General features: G+C 46.2%; 1 protein-coding gene across 6 annotated transcripts in view; it reads left to right on the top strand.

Annotated features, from left to right (window-relative positions):
- Nucleotides 1–18,715, top strand: part of EHBP1 (EH domain binding protein 1) — a 341,780-nt gene that overhangs the window by 269,047 nt on the left and 54,018 nt on the right. For all 6 annotated transcript variants that reach the window (XM_078784234.1, XM_078784232.1, XM_078784231.1 and 3 more), the window contains one exon: nucleotides 2,541–2,637. In XM_078784234.1, coding sequence (XP_078640360.1) covers nucleotides 2,541–2,637 — 97 coding nt within the window. The remainder of the gene's footprint in view (nucleotides 1–2,540; nucleotides 2,638–18,715) is intronic.

The raw sequence follows: 18,715 nt of genomic DNA, 5'->3' as shown, positions 1-18,715 counted from the left end.
CTGGTCTCGGTAGATCTCCGAACCCCGAGAGGGTCCCCGGCAGAAAGATGTGTTATCCTTGGTTGAAATCAAGCCAGTAATGAAACCCTCAATGGAACCAGCAAATGAAACGGTCAAATCAATAATGCAACCACACCAGGTTATGAACAAACAATAATATATTAGAAATCACACGAAAAGAGCCATACAACAATGGGGGCAATATCAAGCCCCTTAACCCTAAACTCACGGCACCTCCCCAATGTCTCTGCACCCCTCCAAGGCGAAGTCCCAATGTCTCTGTGCGCTCCCGCGATTGGGGAGTCAAGGCCCGATCAAAGTCAATTGAGGCGTAGGCGATCGAGGCGACCCCAAGGTCACGTTGTTCAGCACCCAGCAATACAGCGGTGGAAAGGAACCTCACAAAGACGCGCTCCAACGTACAACTTTTGCGGTTCAATCCGCGAGCCTCCGTATAATTCTCAAGTGCCCTTTCTTGCACAGCCGTCCCCGGCAAACCACCGGGGAATAATGCCCAGCCGACACGACCAAAACCGGTTCACTGCAGGTTGCTCGCGTGGCGAAGATGGCGGACAGCTTTCACTCGAACCCGGGCTTTGAGGCCAGCATCCTCTGGAACCTCAATGAGGATACCCGACGACACAGGCTCCACGCACTCTGGCGATATCTCTTATCGCCCCAACATCCCTTCAAGGACGCAAAGTTCACTCACACTGTACGTCGACCGCTCGGTCCGGAGCCTCAACAACCACATCTCTTCACGTTCTCCTCCCGCCTCCTCTTCCTCGCTCCACCTCTTCCGGTCACGATCCGGATTTCCGGCCACATTTTACTAGGAGCGCTTTTAAATATTTTAACTATAATAACCCTTTCCCTTCAACCATAATCACCAGAATACTTCGAACCAACAACAATAATCATAACAACAATCATTAGGGCCGAATCCGTAACACATCCAAGGCCAAATTAACACATGGCTTACTCACTTCCTCTACTCCTGGAGCCAACGTGTGGGCTCTCAATGGAATCCTTTCGTCTCCTTTCACACAGATAACCTTTGGTTGTTTATAACTATTTGAATCAGTACCACAAATTATGAGTTTTGATTTAACCATCCACAGACTCACAAAAATTTGTAACTCACAAAATATACCATATTAAACAATTGGGGCAAAGTAAAGTATTGTTTTTATGAAAACTATTGCAAATGTTGCTAAGGACATTATACAAAGCTATACTATGGACAAAAGCACAATAATAATATTAATGACAGTAAAATAAGGTAGGCCAAAAGAAAAATGTTGTATTTTCTCTCTTTTCAAAGGCCACTGGTCGTCTTTTCTTTAACTCTAGGTTTAGTGGTGCGCATTGACAAGGATTGGGTCTCTCATGGCATGTTTATGTTGTGCCTGAATGACCTTTGAATCCCGCCGGCTATGCATCACCAGAGTATACACGTGCTTTCATCGGCCACAGGTGTCGTATTTCCATACCTAGCCAGCAGATCGCAATGCCTGGGTTGAAGAGCACCTGAGCGAATGTTTTGTGGGGTTCGTCATCATGTTTACCTTTGGACAACAAAAGCAAGATGCCCAGTGCAAGTGAGGAAGTTAGCCTGTGTTACCAGTTTTGGAATTTGGTTCATGTGCTGGCCTGGGTAAGTTGTTGTAGCCTGACTAATCTGTGTTCAAACAGGTAGCTATTTAGGCCGAGCTTTCTCAATAAATGAAATTGTTAGACAGAAGTAAATCCAGATTTGTTAGGGTTAGGGTTGTTAGGGTTAGGGTTAGGGTTAGGGTTAGGGTTAGGGTTAGGAGCAGATAAAAGCGTTCAGTGAGGAGCAGATTTAAAAAATGAAGCTAGAATATAAAAACATAAACTCGATGATTATATTTATTAACAGAGTGGGTCAGACCAAAAGAGGAATTTATTTATGATACCTTTGGCTCTGTTTTTGGAAAAGAATGACAAAAACCTGTGTCGTTTGCTTTAATGCATTTGGCTATGGTGAAGCTTCTGGCAATATTCGGAGGTGTGTGTGTGTGTGTGTGTGTGTGTGTGTGTGTGTGTGTGTACACACCTGAAGTGCCATACATGTGATTGTTCTATGTGTGTACTTGTGAATTATCATCGATGTACATGTGATGCCAGTCTACAGACCAAGCCCTTTTGGATGCTGGATACATAAACGCTCGCCAACCCATCTGCCGACCTCATCACCTCGCTTGGTCTGTTTCCGCTCGACCGATTGGAGCATATAAGCGTGCCTTTAAACACAGTTGCGCAGGTTAAATCTGGCAGCTAGTCTGCACATTTTGCCCAAGTGATTCTTTCAGGGTTGGAGTACCACCGAAGCATTCCTCTGTGAAGTCCCAGCTACACAAAACCAATATTCTGCTGGACCCACAACAATTTTTTCGCATCTGCCTCGGTTATTTATTTGACGGTTCCAGTCATATTACGAAAGGGAAAATGATTATAAAATAAGTCAATAATGTCACAGGTGTGCTTTGCATTGATGCAGGTTTGTTTGCCTTCAGGAGGAGGAGCGACAGCGCCAACTCCGTGAACGTGCCAGGCAGCTCATCGCTGAAGTGCGCACCGGCACCAAATCTCCGACTCCTGGAGCATGCTCTGGTATGTTGGAGTATGTGATGTCTTTTAAACGTTTTACATTGTTTTAAATGGAATGTCGCCACAGCCAGTCCTGATAACCCAGACAGCGTTTTCATTCAGTTTTATAAGGTAGATTGTTAAATTCATTATTTTAAATTAGGCAAATTAGACAACTAATCTCTCTCTGTTCCCACCTTTCCCAGTCGAACCCAACTGCTCCTGGACTCTGTGTCCTTCTCTCCTGACAAGGTGGAGGAGTTTTTGTCTAACCTCGACTCTGATTCTGCAACTGGACCAGACGGCATCAGCCCACGGGTCCTAAAATCCTGCTCTGCCGCTCTATCTCACCCTCTCTCTGTTCTTTTCACCCTATCTTTTGCTCAAGGTCATCTGCCAGCATCCTGGAAATCAGCAAACATTACCGCTTTACACAAAAAAGGTGCAAAAACAGATCCTTTTAACTACAGACCAATCAGCCTGCTCCCAATTATCAGCAAAGTCATGGAATCCATCATTGCTTCGGATATGAAATCTTTCCTCTTCTCCAATGGCTTGATCTCTGATCATCAATTTGGATTCAGACCAGGTCACTCTACTCTGGACATGCTGCTTCTCCTGTCTCAACAATGGATGGAGGTCCTCAATGCCAAACAGGAAATCAGAGCTGTCTCCCTCGACATATCACGTGCCTTCGATACGGTCTGGCACCCAGCTCTGCTCACCAAACTCTACTCCTATGGTATCCATGGAAATCTCCATGCATGGCTTGCGGACTTCCTCTCTGGTCGTAGTCAACGTGTGGCCCTGAATGGATTTCTCTCATCTCCCCTTCCTGTTCAGGCTGGAGTTCCCCAAGGCAGTGTGCTGGGCCCTGTGCTTTTTCTGGTCTTTATCAATGATCTCTCCGACTCTCTGGAAAATCCTCTCTATCTCTTTGCTGATGACTCCACTCTCTGCCGCTCCATTCCTCTTCCCTCAGATCGGCAGTCTGCAGCCTCCTCACTCTCTGAAGACCTGGACAAAATCACAGACTGGTCAAACAAGTGGAACATGTCTTTCAATCCTGACAAATCTCACACTCTTACTATGTCTCTCCGAAAAGATCGACTGGACAACCCTCCCATCTACTTTCTCAACAATCCTCTCCAAGAAGTTCTGTCGCTGCAGCTTTTGGGTCTCACTATCTGCCATGATCTTTCTTGGGAAAACCACATTTCCAAGCTGGCCTGCAAAGCCAGTCGCCGACTGGGCATCCTCCGTCGTGCGAAGTCCTTCCTTGGCACACCTGAGCTCCTCACCACGTACAAGGCTTTCATCCGCAGCTCAATGGAATACTGCTCTCCCCTCTGGGCTGGTGCTCCTGCCTCACACCTAGCTCGTCTTCACGCTGTTGAAAGCAAAGCATTCAGAATCATTGGAATCTCCCGTGATGAAGCTAACTCCAAGGGCCTCTCACTCACTCACCGCAGGCAGGTTGGTGGTCTTTCCGTCTTCTACCGACTCCTCTCCGGCCTTGCTCCCCCAGCTCTCTCTGTGCTCTGTCCCCCAAATATTCCTACAGGTCGCACAAGATCTGCCAGCAAGCCTCTGATGGTTAAACTGCCGAAATCTCGGCTCTCTGCTCACCTTCACTCCTTCATTCCTCTTTTCTCCCGCCTCTGGAACAAACTCCCACACTCCCTTCAATCCCACTCCTCCCTCCAGGTCTTTAAAACAGCTGTTCACCACCATCTCCTATCTTCCCCCATCCAAAACCTTGATCTTTTCTACCCCCACTAATTCACCCCAGATCCACCTTGTTTGTAATTCCAACTTCTTTCCTGGTAGTCCTGGCAGTGTCCATATGTTTTATGCCTCTCCCACCCCCTTTCCCATGCCTCCCCCCCAAAGCCCTCTCCCTCCCACAGATCTCTCGATGTCTCCATGTCTCTCGGTTCCTGCTCTAAAATGTTGTGTTGTGTTGTGTTGTGTTGTGTTTGTGTCCTTCCCCCTCTCTCCCCATCTTGTCTACCGCTCCCGATGTTATTTGTTCTATGTGTCGGTTTGTCGGTTATGTGTCGGTTTGTCGGTTTGTCTTTCTGTGTGATAAATGTTCGCTCTTTCACGAGCCTCGATCTTTTATACAACAACAAAAAAAAAAAAAAAAAAAAAAAAAAAACTGCGGTTCATTAAATTAGACAACTGCGGTTCATTAAATTAGACAACTGTGATTCTATGAGCGGCGTGAGGAGTAGTCTGCCAGGCCGCAGGGTCAGGGGGTTGCTTAGGCTCTTGGAAGCTCTGTGGGTCTAGACGTTCTGCAGAGCCACCTGAGCATATTTAGATCTTATTACAGTGGGAAATTGTCTGTACTTGCATAAAAAATAGTTCATAAAATGCCTTCCAGGCAAAACATACGTCAGAATTTAGCACCTGCAGCAAAAGTTCAGAACATAAATCTTTTTCATTAGACAAAATTGTTGGGTTCACACTTCACATGAAAGAAAGCTTTGATTTTTGGATCTCGTGGAAGTTCTAGTTTTTGCAAAATATATACTTTAAAATGAGCTCCAGTACACAGCAAGCCGGCTCATCTTGTAACCATGCAATACGGTGTGCAGCGTTTTCACTAGCGACTTAGGCCTCGTACCATCACAAGAAACATTAAACAATTCAATGAAAAATCTTTTTGTGGTTTTTCATTGAATTGTGTAATGTATTGTGTAATCACGAATATTATCTTGAAAAACACCAACGCTAACAAAAAGAGATCAAAATACCTCGTTAATGGAACATCTTTATGATCAAAACAAATTGTTTGCCTTTTCATTCGCACATAAACAAGCTAACATTTGGATTTCACACAAGATGATGTCACTAGCCTCTTAATATGCACTAACGTCTCTCGACGTTATCCCACATTATTAATTTTGATTTTCACGATAAGTTGTGTTTTTGAAATATTTTTACGGTAAGCTTTACTTTAAGGCTTGCTATCTTATGTTGGTTTGAAAAACATGAAAAGGCCCACGTTTAGGTTGTTTTCCTGTGTAAGTTTTCCCATGTCCCTGTGCCATCAGTTCATTTCGTTGTAAATGCTGAATTGTATAGATGTAGTGATATATTGTAGATGCAGTGTATGTTTCTTCTTTTCTTTTTTTCCTGAATCCCGATTTCCTTGTGTAATTTGCAAATACGTATGGTCTTTTGGTTTTGGAAGTACTGTACAGTTTTTTGTTGTTGTTGTTTTTGTTTTTAATTTTTGTATACAAGATCGAGGCTCGTGTAAGAGCTAACATTAATCACAAAAAGACAAACTGACACATAAAACGTAACATAAAGGGAGCGGGAGACAAGATGGGGAGAGAGAGGGAAGCATACAAGCACAGCAGTAGAGAACTGGGACATCGGGAGATCTGTGGGAGGGAGAGGGCTTGGGGGGAAACATAGAAACAGTACATCACTAACCTTAGAAAATATCAATGACCAGACCTGTTGTAACGTGTTGCGGCATATTTGGATGACACTCCTATGCAAGCAGTTTTTTAAGTGATGGTTGCCATTTTTTACGACTATTGCTCCAAGGCAAAAAGATTCGTGTTTTTCAAACATCAAACCATTGTCATCCAATTTTGAAAACACCATTGATCCCTGACGAGTATTATTTTTGTGGTTTTTGTTCTCGGGCCTTATTTACTGTCACGACTAATACTGGCCAAATTGGGAACTGGTGATGACGTAGCTGAAATGGTAGAGTGCTAATTTTGGGAAACAGCTTAGAGTTGATGTAACATTGCAACAAATGACTCGTCAAAAGAAACTTACTAAATTTATACTCGCCAAATTAATGCAAAATGTACGGTTGAAAGTGATGGATTGTGTTGTTTTTTTCATCAGAATATTTGTCAAAAGTCAGCGCTCGGACAGTTATAGTAAATAATTTGTTTGCACGCATAAAGAAAAAGAAGATTTATGATAGAAAATTGGATGCATGATCATAAATAAGCAAAGTCATAAATACATCAACCTGTATGAACAACAGACATGAGGCATTACGTTCTTTATTAAGCTCAGCACTTCTCCATTCCACGTGATGTTTATGTGATACGTCACAGTACTCACTCAGCTGGCTGAACGTGGCTATATTTCATGTTTTAAGTCAATTTGATTAACAATTGAAAGTTTTTATTGTGCCGTTGACCTTCCTCGTGTGAAAATTAATTTGGTGTGCCGGCACAGTCCACAGGATATGCTTTATTTATTTTTTTCCATGTGCAGAAATGAAGAGGCAAGAGGGATCTAATTTACCGCAGTGTCAGGGAGGAATCAGTGGGTAGTTTGGCATTTTATTATACAGTTATGCTATGCTCGTCATTTTGGTTCGCTGTGCACACTCTCTGGGAAAAAGTGAAGTCGTTCGCAACACACCATTCCATCACCGCCACAGCATGTCTGCAAGAACAGATGTACTGGCCTCAGCATCCATCCATAACAATGCCGCAGTTTGAAGCACGGCCCTACCTGAAGTTGTCTTTGGTCTTGTGGCTCGAGTCCGTCCAAAGAACCAAAGAAGTCCAAAGAAGCAGCAGCAGTATGTTTTAGCAAATCCTTAAGCACCCTGTCAGGCACAGATCCCCCATTGAGACTTCCCTCCATACAACCCCTTAAAAAAATTAAGCTACTAAATTTGCCTCCCCACTTTGTATGAAATTGCTACATTGACCACCGCCACTTTCTTTGAAAGAGGCAAAAATCCATGCAGCTAATTACAGTATTACATTTAGGGAATGCCCAACCAAGGCCAAACCAATCATAAAAGAAATTGACAGCAAGTCAAATAAGCATTATTGTGACACCAAAACAGACATAACCAGAATGTGGAGATGGTTTCTCCACTTTGTTGACTTAGAAAATACCACCACAGATAAAAGCAGGTGTGATAAACTGCACAAGTACCTGCACGTATTGTTACGGCCTGAAGTACACAAAGCCAAGCAACCGATCAAACCGGCTTTATTTATAGGTTATAACAAACGGAAGTCTACTCCTATACATAAAGAAAGAGGAAACGGAAGAAGGAAGAAGAGAGGGAAAAACCAGATTAGGACAGCACGAGGGTGAAGGAGTAGGCAGCCAGGGAGCTGGAGAGTGCTGCTCGTGTAAAGGACCAGGGCGACCAGAGGGAACCCCTCGGAATCCGGCCAGTCCCAATGGAGGACCTACAGTCCGGTGGTCCTGAATATGTCAGAAGAGGAGAGACCCAGACGATGAGGATGTGAGCGGTACTGTATCCTCCAGTATCAACTCAATGCAAGGTCGGGAATCCGAACTGGAGGAGCCGCAGCGAGAGTTCGAATAAGCACGGCATTCAAGGCAGGCCCACAGTAGGCCCCAAGGCAGGCCCAGCCATAGGCCCCAATGCAGGCCCAGTGGTAGGCCCCAATGCAGGCCCAGTGGTAGGCCCCAATGCAGGCCCAGTGGTAGGCCCCAATGCAGGCCCAGCAGTAGGCCCCAATTCAGGCCCAACAGTAGGCCCCAATTCAGGCCCAGCAGTAGGCCCCAATGCAGGCCCAGCAGTAGGCCCCAATGCAGGCCCAGTGGTAGGCCCCAATGCACGCCACGCAGTAGGCCCCAATGCAGAGATACAGCAGCAAGAGTTCGATCAAGGGCAACCTTCAGGTAGAGAGGCGGCTGCAGGGGTTTGATCAGGCACAACCTTCAAGTGGAGAGATTGCAGCTGGAAACTCTACAACACACGAAAAGGCACTCCGCCATGAGCTCTCCTCCAAAATGGCCACTCTCTCCTCCTCTGCATCAACTTCCTGGTCCTTTTTTTCTGCCTCACAGCCAATCATAGGCTTTATACCTGTGTGCCGAACCACTTGATCTAACTCAGGGGGGGCGGGGGGGGGAGGTTGGGGGGGAAGAGGAAGAAGCCGCATCAGAGAGAAAAGAAAGGGCACAGACCGTAACAGTATTTATTAACTTTTATTTTATTACCATCAGCCATCGATCTGAAAAGCACCAATTTCATACATTGGAGAGAGAATGCATTCGAGTACATTTTAAAAACCAATCTGTCACTTACAAAAATAAGCAAACATCTTCTGAGACACATCCACCATGGTAGAGTAGCTCAGAGATAGTGTACCTGCCTCTGATTCATGAATGTCCATTATACGAGAAACTGGTTATATGAGACATGTTCAACGTGATGAACAGAAATGCAATTTATAAGTTGTTTGTACAGATAAAAACACAATCTGTTCAATATTCTGATAATGCAGAAAAATCTTATTTTGGTAAATAAAATAAAGTACACACTAGATATTGTCGAAACTTTTTTTATGCCTCCGACGATGAAGTCACCGGCAGCATTACATTTTCGGGTTGTCCGTCCAGCTGTCCATCCATCTGCCCCCTCCCCCCCAACCACTTCCCCGCTTCCGTCTACCCCGTCTCTCTCCCCCCCCCCCCAGCCCTCTTCTCCTTTTCCCCTCTAACTCCCCTCCCCTCTCCCTCCCACCTCTCCCCCATCTTTTCTCCTCCTCTCACCTCACCCCCCCTTTTTCCTATCCCTTATCTCTTCCCCCCCCCCTCCCCCTATTCTCTCTCCTCTCTACACCTTCTCACCTCTTTCCCTCTCTCTCCTCTTACCCGTATCTTGTCTTTAAAATCTTTCAAACATTCATAAAATCAAAACGTGACCCCGCAAACACGCCATTTACCTTATTGTTCTCAGGAAACATTATTCCCTCCAAATATCCACACGAAGACTCACTCACATAGCCGCAACACCGATGCAGGCAACTTGCCATGTTTCCTGTACACCAGAGGCCTGCGAGGCCTGATAACCTGGAGTGAAAAAAATGGCGGTGATTTGATTTTTAAACTCCACCCTGAACAGACAGAGACGGAGAATATACTGTATATGTACATGTATATATGTCTATAAAGTACAAGTATATAGTGTATATTGTGACGTACGTCACCTTCGGATAACTCGCAGAGGATGGTGTGTCTTTGAGAGACCACGGACGCCATTTGCAACTCTTAACTCTGGCTGGATATTCGTGCCCAATGTCGGTTTACCGTGCCAGTGAGTTAAACGAAGCCTTTGAAATGTGAAAAGATAAATTCAACTCATGCACCGCTGGAACTTATGACATTAAGATGTACTTTGACAGGAAGTACAATATGAGCGATCACGTTTTCCTTTGTCCTCGTGGATGTTTCTAAAGCAATGGGTTATTTTACATGGATCGGGCGTGATTTTGAAAGGTATGTTGTTTCTTTTTGTGAGTTTTGAAGCAAAATAAAATCAATAACACTCAATTTCCGAGCAGTTTATAGTCTTAACGTTTTCCAAATTACCGAGCCAAAGTTTTCTCCCCGTCATATGACGATTGCAAGCTGTTTATAAAGAATAATGTTTATGCACGTCTCCTTGAAACATCTATAATGCAACATTGTTTATTTTAATTTGTTTATTGAAATTCGCTCGAAACAAGGGTGAAAACTACTCAAGGTTTTTCGGTTGTATATGGTACAATTGTATCTGCCGATGCAGATTACCAAAAAATGGCCGATATCTGCCTGTTCCGGTTACTGTTCCGATATCGGCCCAGCACTAGTATTTATATATGCACTAGTGTGTGTGTGTGTGTGTGTGTGTGTGTGTGTGTGTGTGTGTGTGTGTGTGTGTGTGTGTGTGTGTATGTGGGTGTCAATGTCGCATTATAGCAGGATTTGCTCCCGGCCTGCCCCAATTGCTCCCGGCCCCAGTTCTTGACTGGTCCAAATCTTTTTTTAGACATGGTCCAAATTTGATATATATATATATATAAATTATATACATATACTGTATATAAAAAAAACAATAAAAATAACCACCTTTAGAGGCCATTTTTCCCCGCAAAGCGGGGGTTGGACCTTTTTCGGGAACCGTGGTTGTTGTTTTTTGGTCCCCTTTTTGAAGCAATGTTTTATGGCCGGATGCCCTTCCTGACGCCAACCCTTTTTGCCGCCTTTAACGACAAACAGGGAATTACCAGTGAACTGGTACTCAATTAGCCGACCTCAGAAGGATGACAGGCTGAGTCAACCCCCCTGGCGTTAATTCAGCGATCGACCGGGATTCGAACCCAGTATCCTAGGTATCCTAAGCCGGCACCCTAGCTGCTAGCCCAACACCAAATATATACTGTATATATACTCTGTATATATCTTCTGTATAAAAGCGAGTGAAATCTTGTTTGTTTGCTTGTTTGTTTGTGACCCTACTCCTCTGAGTTTCCAAGGTTAATCACAACAAAACTTTATAGGATCACATTTTTAGCTCACCTGGACTTTAATCCGGGAAGCTTATGCGATCGAGCAGTGTCCGTAGGTAAGTCAGTGAGTGAGTGAGTCTGTAAACGCTTCAGTCATTACCACTTGAACCAAACACACGATTTCAATGAAACCTGGCCACAAGCTTCATATCTGATGCCTAATGAAGGTTTGTTGACCGCATCAAAATCTGCGCTCATTAAGGCAGTCTACACGGAGGAGGGGTTTGACCAGTCATTATCATATGTGAAAAAGAACTGTTAATTAAGACGTTACAACCATCGATCGGTAAGTTTGGCGAAGGAGTCACATGACCTCTCAAATGTACTAATCGCTAATTATGTAAAAATCGAAAATACTTCAAACACAACCTATACATTGATTTTAAGGTAATTTTACTGCTCATCTAGCGATATAACTCTTAAGAGTAAAAGTAGAGTTTGTAGAAAAAGGGTTACTACCTTAGCTAACCTATCCAAATATATACCCTACACAAAATTATTTGTGGATGGAGGGAGAGAAAGGGTGGGTGTAGGGGGTGGGTGGGAGCAGGTGGGAGGGGAAGGAGTGCAGTGGCAGACCAGAGGGAAGGGTTGAGAGGAGGCAAGGGAAAGGGTAGGAGGAGGGAGAGGAAGAGGTGGGATGGGAGTACCCTTACTCATGTATATTATTACAGTTCTGCAAAACAGTAACCTCGCCGGCAATGGCACACCACATAAGGCTCCTGAGACAGTTATTTCATTAATAAGTGTCTAGATAGACCACCCTCATGTCTTGTGGGTTACAAAGGGAATATGCGTTGTGTGGGATTAGCGAGGCTTTTCCCTATCTTCTTTAAATTCCATCTTCTTTACTCATTATCTTGGTGGGAGATTGTTACGTGCTCCTCCCCGACCCCTTGGTCACGGTGTACCTCCGAGCCCCGAGAGGAGTCACGGCAGAAAAATGTGTTATTCTGTATGTCAAAGATCAATGGTGAAGCCACACCAATTGTTACAAACCAACAGGTATTGTATTAAGATCACACAAGAATAACAGTACAAAAACAATAGTAATCAATTGTACAACAAATAGTATATCATTCCTATGATGGTACCATCAGGTTCTTACAATATAACTCACTGTGCTCCGAGTGAGCGAAAATAAGAAGATTCCCAATGTCTCTATTCCCCGGCTTCAAGCCAAAGTCGATCCGCTCCAGCGATCGACAGATCAATGTCCAATCGAGACCAGAATTCCGTTGGGTTGGCAGTTACAGTCCGGCTGCCAAAGCTGTGCAAAGGCACCCTCCAGGCGACTGGGAAATCCAAAGGCGCCCTCCCGGCGACAGGGAAATCACACCCTCGGGTATGGACGTTCCACAGCTCGCAGTCGGCAAACCTCAGATTTACCTTCAGGTATATCCACGTTGCACACACACACACACCAGATACGTCTGAAAGCGGTGAAAACGGCTGACGTGAAGCAAAGAAAAACCTTGCGCGACGCGCAAAGGCTGAAGTGAAGCAAAGAAACATTGCTCGACGCACAAAGCGCGCGAGTCAAAATGGCCGACGGCCGTACTCGAGACTTAACGGCAGTCCAATGATTCTCTTCGGAATCGACCGCAAAACCTGACACGCAGGTTGATCTGCCACAGTGATAACAACTCTGTCGCAGGAATCCCTTTCCTGGGAAACCCAAAGTTCACTCGTGACTCTTGCTCGCCAACGTTCGCTCTAGACCTCGAAGCGACTATGCTTCTTGTCCGACTCCACTCGCTCCGCCTTCTTTTTCTCCCCCTCCTCTTCGTCGCCGTCCGGTTCCTGTTTTATTTAAAACATTAACCTTTTTACCTTTTGAAAACAGTTCATTAACAATAAACCTTTTGACAACAATAATAGTACATGGAATCGAAAATGTTTACAGTGGATGAAAACCACCACAACGGAAGTGACTCATCCGTAACAGAGATCCGCGAAGATAAGTGCAAACATGCGAAGAACAAAGCACATTTTTCCTAACTTGTATGTGCGTGCCAGAACCTCTTTCAAATATGCGTGCCACAATCAAACTGTCGTCACCACCACAATGCTACCTCAACCACAGTTTAAATACCAACCAGCTCTACACCACAATACCTCAACTGCATTTCTCTACCGCAAGACCCACGACAATCCTCGCACCTTTATTGCTCGCCATTCACTAGTGCTTGCTCCTCAACCACAGATGAACCACGCCGCCTCAACCACATTCCCTCCACCACACAACATCCACCACGCGACCACTACAACGCTTAAAACACTTGCCTGAACTTCGCTGCTGCAAACAACCTCTTGCACCCACTTCACAATGACCAACAAGCCTCGCTGCCTGCTGGCATAAACGTGCACAAAACTTCCCATGGTTTCCAATCATCAGCGACGATCCTCCGGTTGTCTGCCATGCTATCCGGATCCTGACCGGATGTTTGCGCCACGAATGCGGAGCAATGCAAGTCTTCCCAATGTTAAGCGAATATCTCAGTACCATGGCCCATCCTAGAAATCAATGAAGACGATTCGTGATCGACAGACTTGCGAAGAGTATGACGTCAGAAGGAGGCTCGTTTGAGCCAATGGACGCACCGCACCAGGACCAGAGAGAGACCAGCATGACCTTTGCTACCGGCAACCACACCTGGAAAAGGTGGGGCATCACCCTTGATCCTTGCCGAACTCCACCCCTCTCCAGATGCAAATAAGACGTAGTTACAAATCAATCGAATGCACACATGCCTTTTCTCGCCCGCCCCCCAAACCCCTATAAATAATAACTCCCCCTTACTCCCCCGCGTTCTTCCAATCTGCCTGTAATGCCTTTTCCTCTGTTGGTGTAGCATAGACCGTATTAGTGATAGCTGGGACGTTTTTTTTTCTCAAATATTTCCCCCCCAGGACGGTTTTCCACAATCTTTGTCGTTGTTAAATGTTATATAATATTGTTGCGGAAATGGCCCTTAGTGGTTTATTAAATATAGAATTAGTTCAGGTCCCCTCTTCGATGTATGTTTACCATAGATCGTCTGTACTGGGATGGTAGTTTTGTGTCGGAAGGTGTAGCAGGCTGTTTTGTGTGGTGCATTGGTGGTGTACAAGAGACGGTTCCCTTTTAATTACATCTTGACAATCAAACAAGGTGCAAGTTCCATTAAGACCGGCCTCGGTTGCAATGCCAAGATCGAGGCAATGGATTGACGTGAGAAAGCGCGATTGAGCGGGCAAAAACGACAAGCGCCGTCAAAAACCGGAAGCGGCGCTTCGAGTAGTCGCTGAGCACGGGCGAGGAAGGAGGCGGAAAGACGCATGCGCGGATGGCGTGTGGACAGGCCTTCGTGGCGGGTTCCTGCCGGAGAGCTCTCTCCGTGCGTGATTGAGCGGGAGAAACGGAAAATCGTGCTGATCGCGTGGCCGATAAGGAGAGCGGGTGGCCGCCATTTCGCGACGCTTGATGCGTGGCCGATAAGAGGGCGGGCCGCCATTTGGCAGACTGCAGGCCCAAGCGGGGCCTTCGAATCCGGCGACATCGGCTTGTTACGAGCTGCATTCGCCCTTTTCACATCTTCACCTCTCGTCCATCAACACCACCAAGTACCCCCCTGTCTTGTATGAATGTTGTCCAGGCCTAAGGTTTATCTCGTTAGGGTCACCCCGCGAAACCCTTAATCGTAGCTCCCTAGATAAGAGCGGGTTATTACTCATAGTTGAATTATAATGTTATCGTGAACGCCTTGCTTGTTTTGTGTACCCTAATGTTCCCCCATTAAATCTGGTTGATTCGTATGGAAGTTGCCGCACTGCATTCATCTGTGTCGCATTGAAGAGCAATCCGCTCGATTTGTAATTAAAACCAAGCTGGCTACAGGTTGCGGCAGACTTCGCTCGGTCTCTGACAAAACCCAACCTGTAGCGACGGGTGTCTCCCCAACTGGCAAGGCACAGGTGTAATTTGGTATCGCGATAGAGGCGCGTAACCCGAGATCTGTGTCGAACCAGCCGGCGTTGCACCCGTGGGACGGCCGTGCCGGGAGGCGCGACCCGTCACCTACAACACTGGTGTCAGGAGTGGGATTTGGACCTGGGGTGCATTTCGCACCCCGAACATCGATTGTGAGAGGCGCGTAAAAAAAAAAAAAAAAAAAAAAAAAAAAACACGTCGCTCGCAAATTCCAAATTTGGTTTCATTTTTATTTTGAGTGGATTGGGTGTCAAACTTCGTAATTTATAAAGGAAGATGGAGTCGCAAAATGGCTGCGCGGCTCAGCAGCGTGACACGAGGTGGGAGAGAATCGGTATTAAGAGTGCAACGAGCCGCACATCACGAAGAAAACGCTCCCACCCACCGATCCAAACCACGTGGTCACAGCATGCGTCATGGCAAAATAAGCAGGACGACAATGCGTACATTAACGAGCTTCATGCACGATTGGACGATGCCTGGGAGCAGGTGGAGTGTAAGGACGATTATATTGGGGAGTTACACACGAAATTGCATGAGGCACTACAGCAGGCAAGTGAGGTTCAGGAAAATGAGGAGCAAAGGGAGTCACAACAATTGGTTGATGCACAGGAACGAATTCACTGGACGGAAATGGCCTTGGCCGGCGCATTGCGAGACAACACAGATTCCAGATGGGAACGAGCACGGATTCTCGAATTGGAATTGGAACAACTGAAGGGAGAATTGTCTGAGAAATCAAGCCAGTTTCGGGAATCAGAGTACAGAGGAAATGAACTGACACGTCAAATGGAAAGTAGCAAGGAATATGGGAAGAGGATGGACAAAAGGAGAGAGGAAGCATGCGAAAGAGTAGAGGAGATAAGTGAGGAAAAAGAGAGGATGGAGAGTGAAATGTTAAGGAACCACACTGTGCAGATTGAGCAGATAGAAGGTAAAGCCAGGTTAAAGAATGACATGGATGAAAGGGTAATGAAAGAACAACGAATGAAGCAGGAGAAGGAAATCAATCAATTGAGAGAAACGACGAGATTGGAGAATGAAGAACAAAAGAGACGATGGGATACGAAACAAAAAGAATATGAATTTGAAATTGATCAACTAAAAAGGAACTACACTGTGCAGATCGAACAGGCAGAAGCCAAAGCCAGGTTAAAGAATGACATGGATGAAAGGGTAATGAAAGAACAACGAATGAAGCAGGAGAAGGAAATCAATCAATTGAGAGAAACGACGAGATTGGAGAATGAAGCACAAGAGGGACGGTGGCATAAGAAACAAGAGGAATATGAATCGGAAATTGACCAATTAAAGGAGAAAGCAAGGGTGGAGTCCGCAGAGATGGAAAGACTCCGGAAAGGTAACGAACAACTAAAAAGGCTCAGAGAGGAAGAACGACTCAACTGGGAAAGAAAATGGAGCCAGGAAGTAGGGCAGCACAATAATGTGGGATGTGTGACGTCATCACAGGGAGGAATGTTAGTGGTGCAGGACTTGATTGGCATCACTCGTCGAATGAAACAACAATTGGAGCAAACCCTGGTGATGGAGACATGGAGGGAGTATACGGGGTTGTTGACTCATGAAACACATTTTGAGCAGGTCCAGCAAGTGAAGCTGACAGCCCCAGAGGAGTGTGGCGAACCAATGATGAGCGACCGGACCGATGTGACTTTGGAACGAAGCAGGTACGTGGGCATCTGCATACATGGTGCGGACGATGAGCTTAAGTTCGCAATTGGATTTGATGTTAATCAAGAGACTCTGTCCGATGGGGTGCACGTATGCGTGACACCTGAATGTGTGGATGGAATGCCTGTGGATGAATGCTGTGAGCCCATAGTCCAGTTTACAGCACCGGGGTGTGCTGTCAAGGCCGAAACGTGTGTGAGTGCGGAGCATGGAATGAGTGGTGACGTAGGAAATAGGTTCGAGGTGCAAGGGGAAATAGAAATTCCACCAGGAGCAGGCTTTAGAAAGGGGATTGTAATTTCTCCCTCAGCTTCACAGGAACTTCGAGGTAGAGCGCAGATGCGTAGCAGGCGGCGTTGGCATGCGTCACATACTCCCTGGACCCATTTTCGAACAAGAGGGGCCCAGCAACGACACCGCCAGGTGTCCCTTGGTCATCGGACCTCTCTGAGGACACGAGGGGTTCGGCTAGCTAAATGGGATTTACCTGTCTTCAGGGAATTAAAGAGAAGAGGGGGAGGCCGCTCCCCCAAGTGGGGTCTACCTGACTTCCGCGAACCCTGGAGAAAAGGAGGGGGTGGACCACGACCCCAATTGAGACGTGACCCTTATGAGCCGTGGTGGAAAGGCGGCGGGGCCATGTAAGGGGTAATGAGGGATTCCTTCCCTCACTCCCTTTCCAATGAGCCACAGAAGCAGGCCAGATTGGAAAGAAAAAAAAGAAAAAAAAAAGGGAATTCTTGACTGAAAATAATATCGAGAGAGATTGCAAATTGAGAGACTGACAGAAGAGACAAGAGTGGCACAAGTGGATGTGCGTGACTATTTAAAAAAAAAAAAAAAAAGTGAGAGAAATAGTGGGGACATGACATCCCCTGCAAAGTTAAACACCCCTGCAAAAAGTGGAAGGTGTTGGATGGTGTTGTGGACTGGGTGTGTGGCACTGTGGAATGAATGACGAAGGTGTTTGGGATGAATGGCGTGATTGTGTGAATGAGGAGAGTGAGTGCGAACAATGTACCCTGTTGGTAGGAGTCTCCTAACCAAGTGAGTGTAGGTTAGGGGGACTTAGTGGATTTGACGTGGATTCTGGCTGCTGTTCCATTGTGCAGGCGGATTGCTAGGGGTAGGTGCAGCCAAGGTATGGTGGTACTGGCTGGGAGTGTGACATGGTATTGGAAGTTGGTGAGTCGGGAGGGGACACCAGACAGTAGGGTTTAGAGTGCTAAGAGAGCACAGTGCGGGGGCTAGAGAGCCACCCGGTTAGAGTGCTTGGAGAGCACAGTGTGGGGGCTAGAGAGCCACCCCTTATTTAGGAGCGCCAGAGGCGCGCTCAGGTGAACCCCGAGGTCGCTGGGTGTCCCCCACCACCTATTGGAAGCAGGCAAAGAGGCCTAGTTGTAGTCACACTCCCCAGCCAATGAGTTATGCCTGGCACCACCAAGTGAAGAAAAAGAGACAAATAAGGGCCTTGCCCAGGTTTAAAAGAATGGAACAGTGTGCCAGGTTGGGAAAAATGGGTCATTAGGATCATTGTGGCAATGGCAGGGTTTGTGCCATTGGTTAGAGCTTCAAGTAAAAGGTTAGGTTCGATGAACTCTCCTCCGCACCATTCATGTGTGACACCTGGTACGAGTCGTGTTGATGGGAAAGTTGTGAACAAGGGCCAGGTTCGGTCGCCCTCTCCAAGTGCCAGAGAAGCCACCAGTGTGTCATGAGCACACAGATAACAATTGATTAAGAAGCACACCATCCTGTCAGCTAAAAAGTGAAAGGACTTTTTAAGAAGACCATACTAAAACAAGTCGTACCAAGATAAGTCAGGCAAGGAAGGTTAAGGGTACTCTTCATTTTGCCTGGGCTGAGGTCATCACCCCCACTTGCACCCTCAAGAATGCCTCCAGACTGCATTTGCTTACCATCGGTAGAACTGTGCCACCTGCTGTCCAAGGCAGGGCTTGTTGCCTGCTGCTGCTCGGTTGTGTGCCATGTGGGCCGAAGCATTTTTGTGGGCCATGGAGGCCAAAGTGCTTTTGCGGGCTGTTGCAGCCGAAGATTCATGCCGTCTTGTGGGCTCAGTGGGCCGAAGGACTCTTTGTGAGATTAGGCCACTGGGCCGACT

This window comes from Myxine glutinosa, chromosome 9 (genome assembly GCF_964187855.1).
Source record: "Myxine glutinosa chromosome 9, kmMyxGlut1.1, whole genome shotgun sequence".
Taxonomy (NCBI): domain Eukaryota; kingdom Metazoa; phylum Chordata; class Myxini; order Myxiniformes; family Myxinidae; genus Myxine; species Myxine glutinosa.
This window is presented reverse-complemented; position numbering and strand designations above follow the sequence as displayed.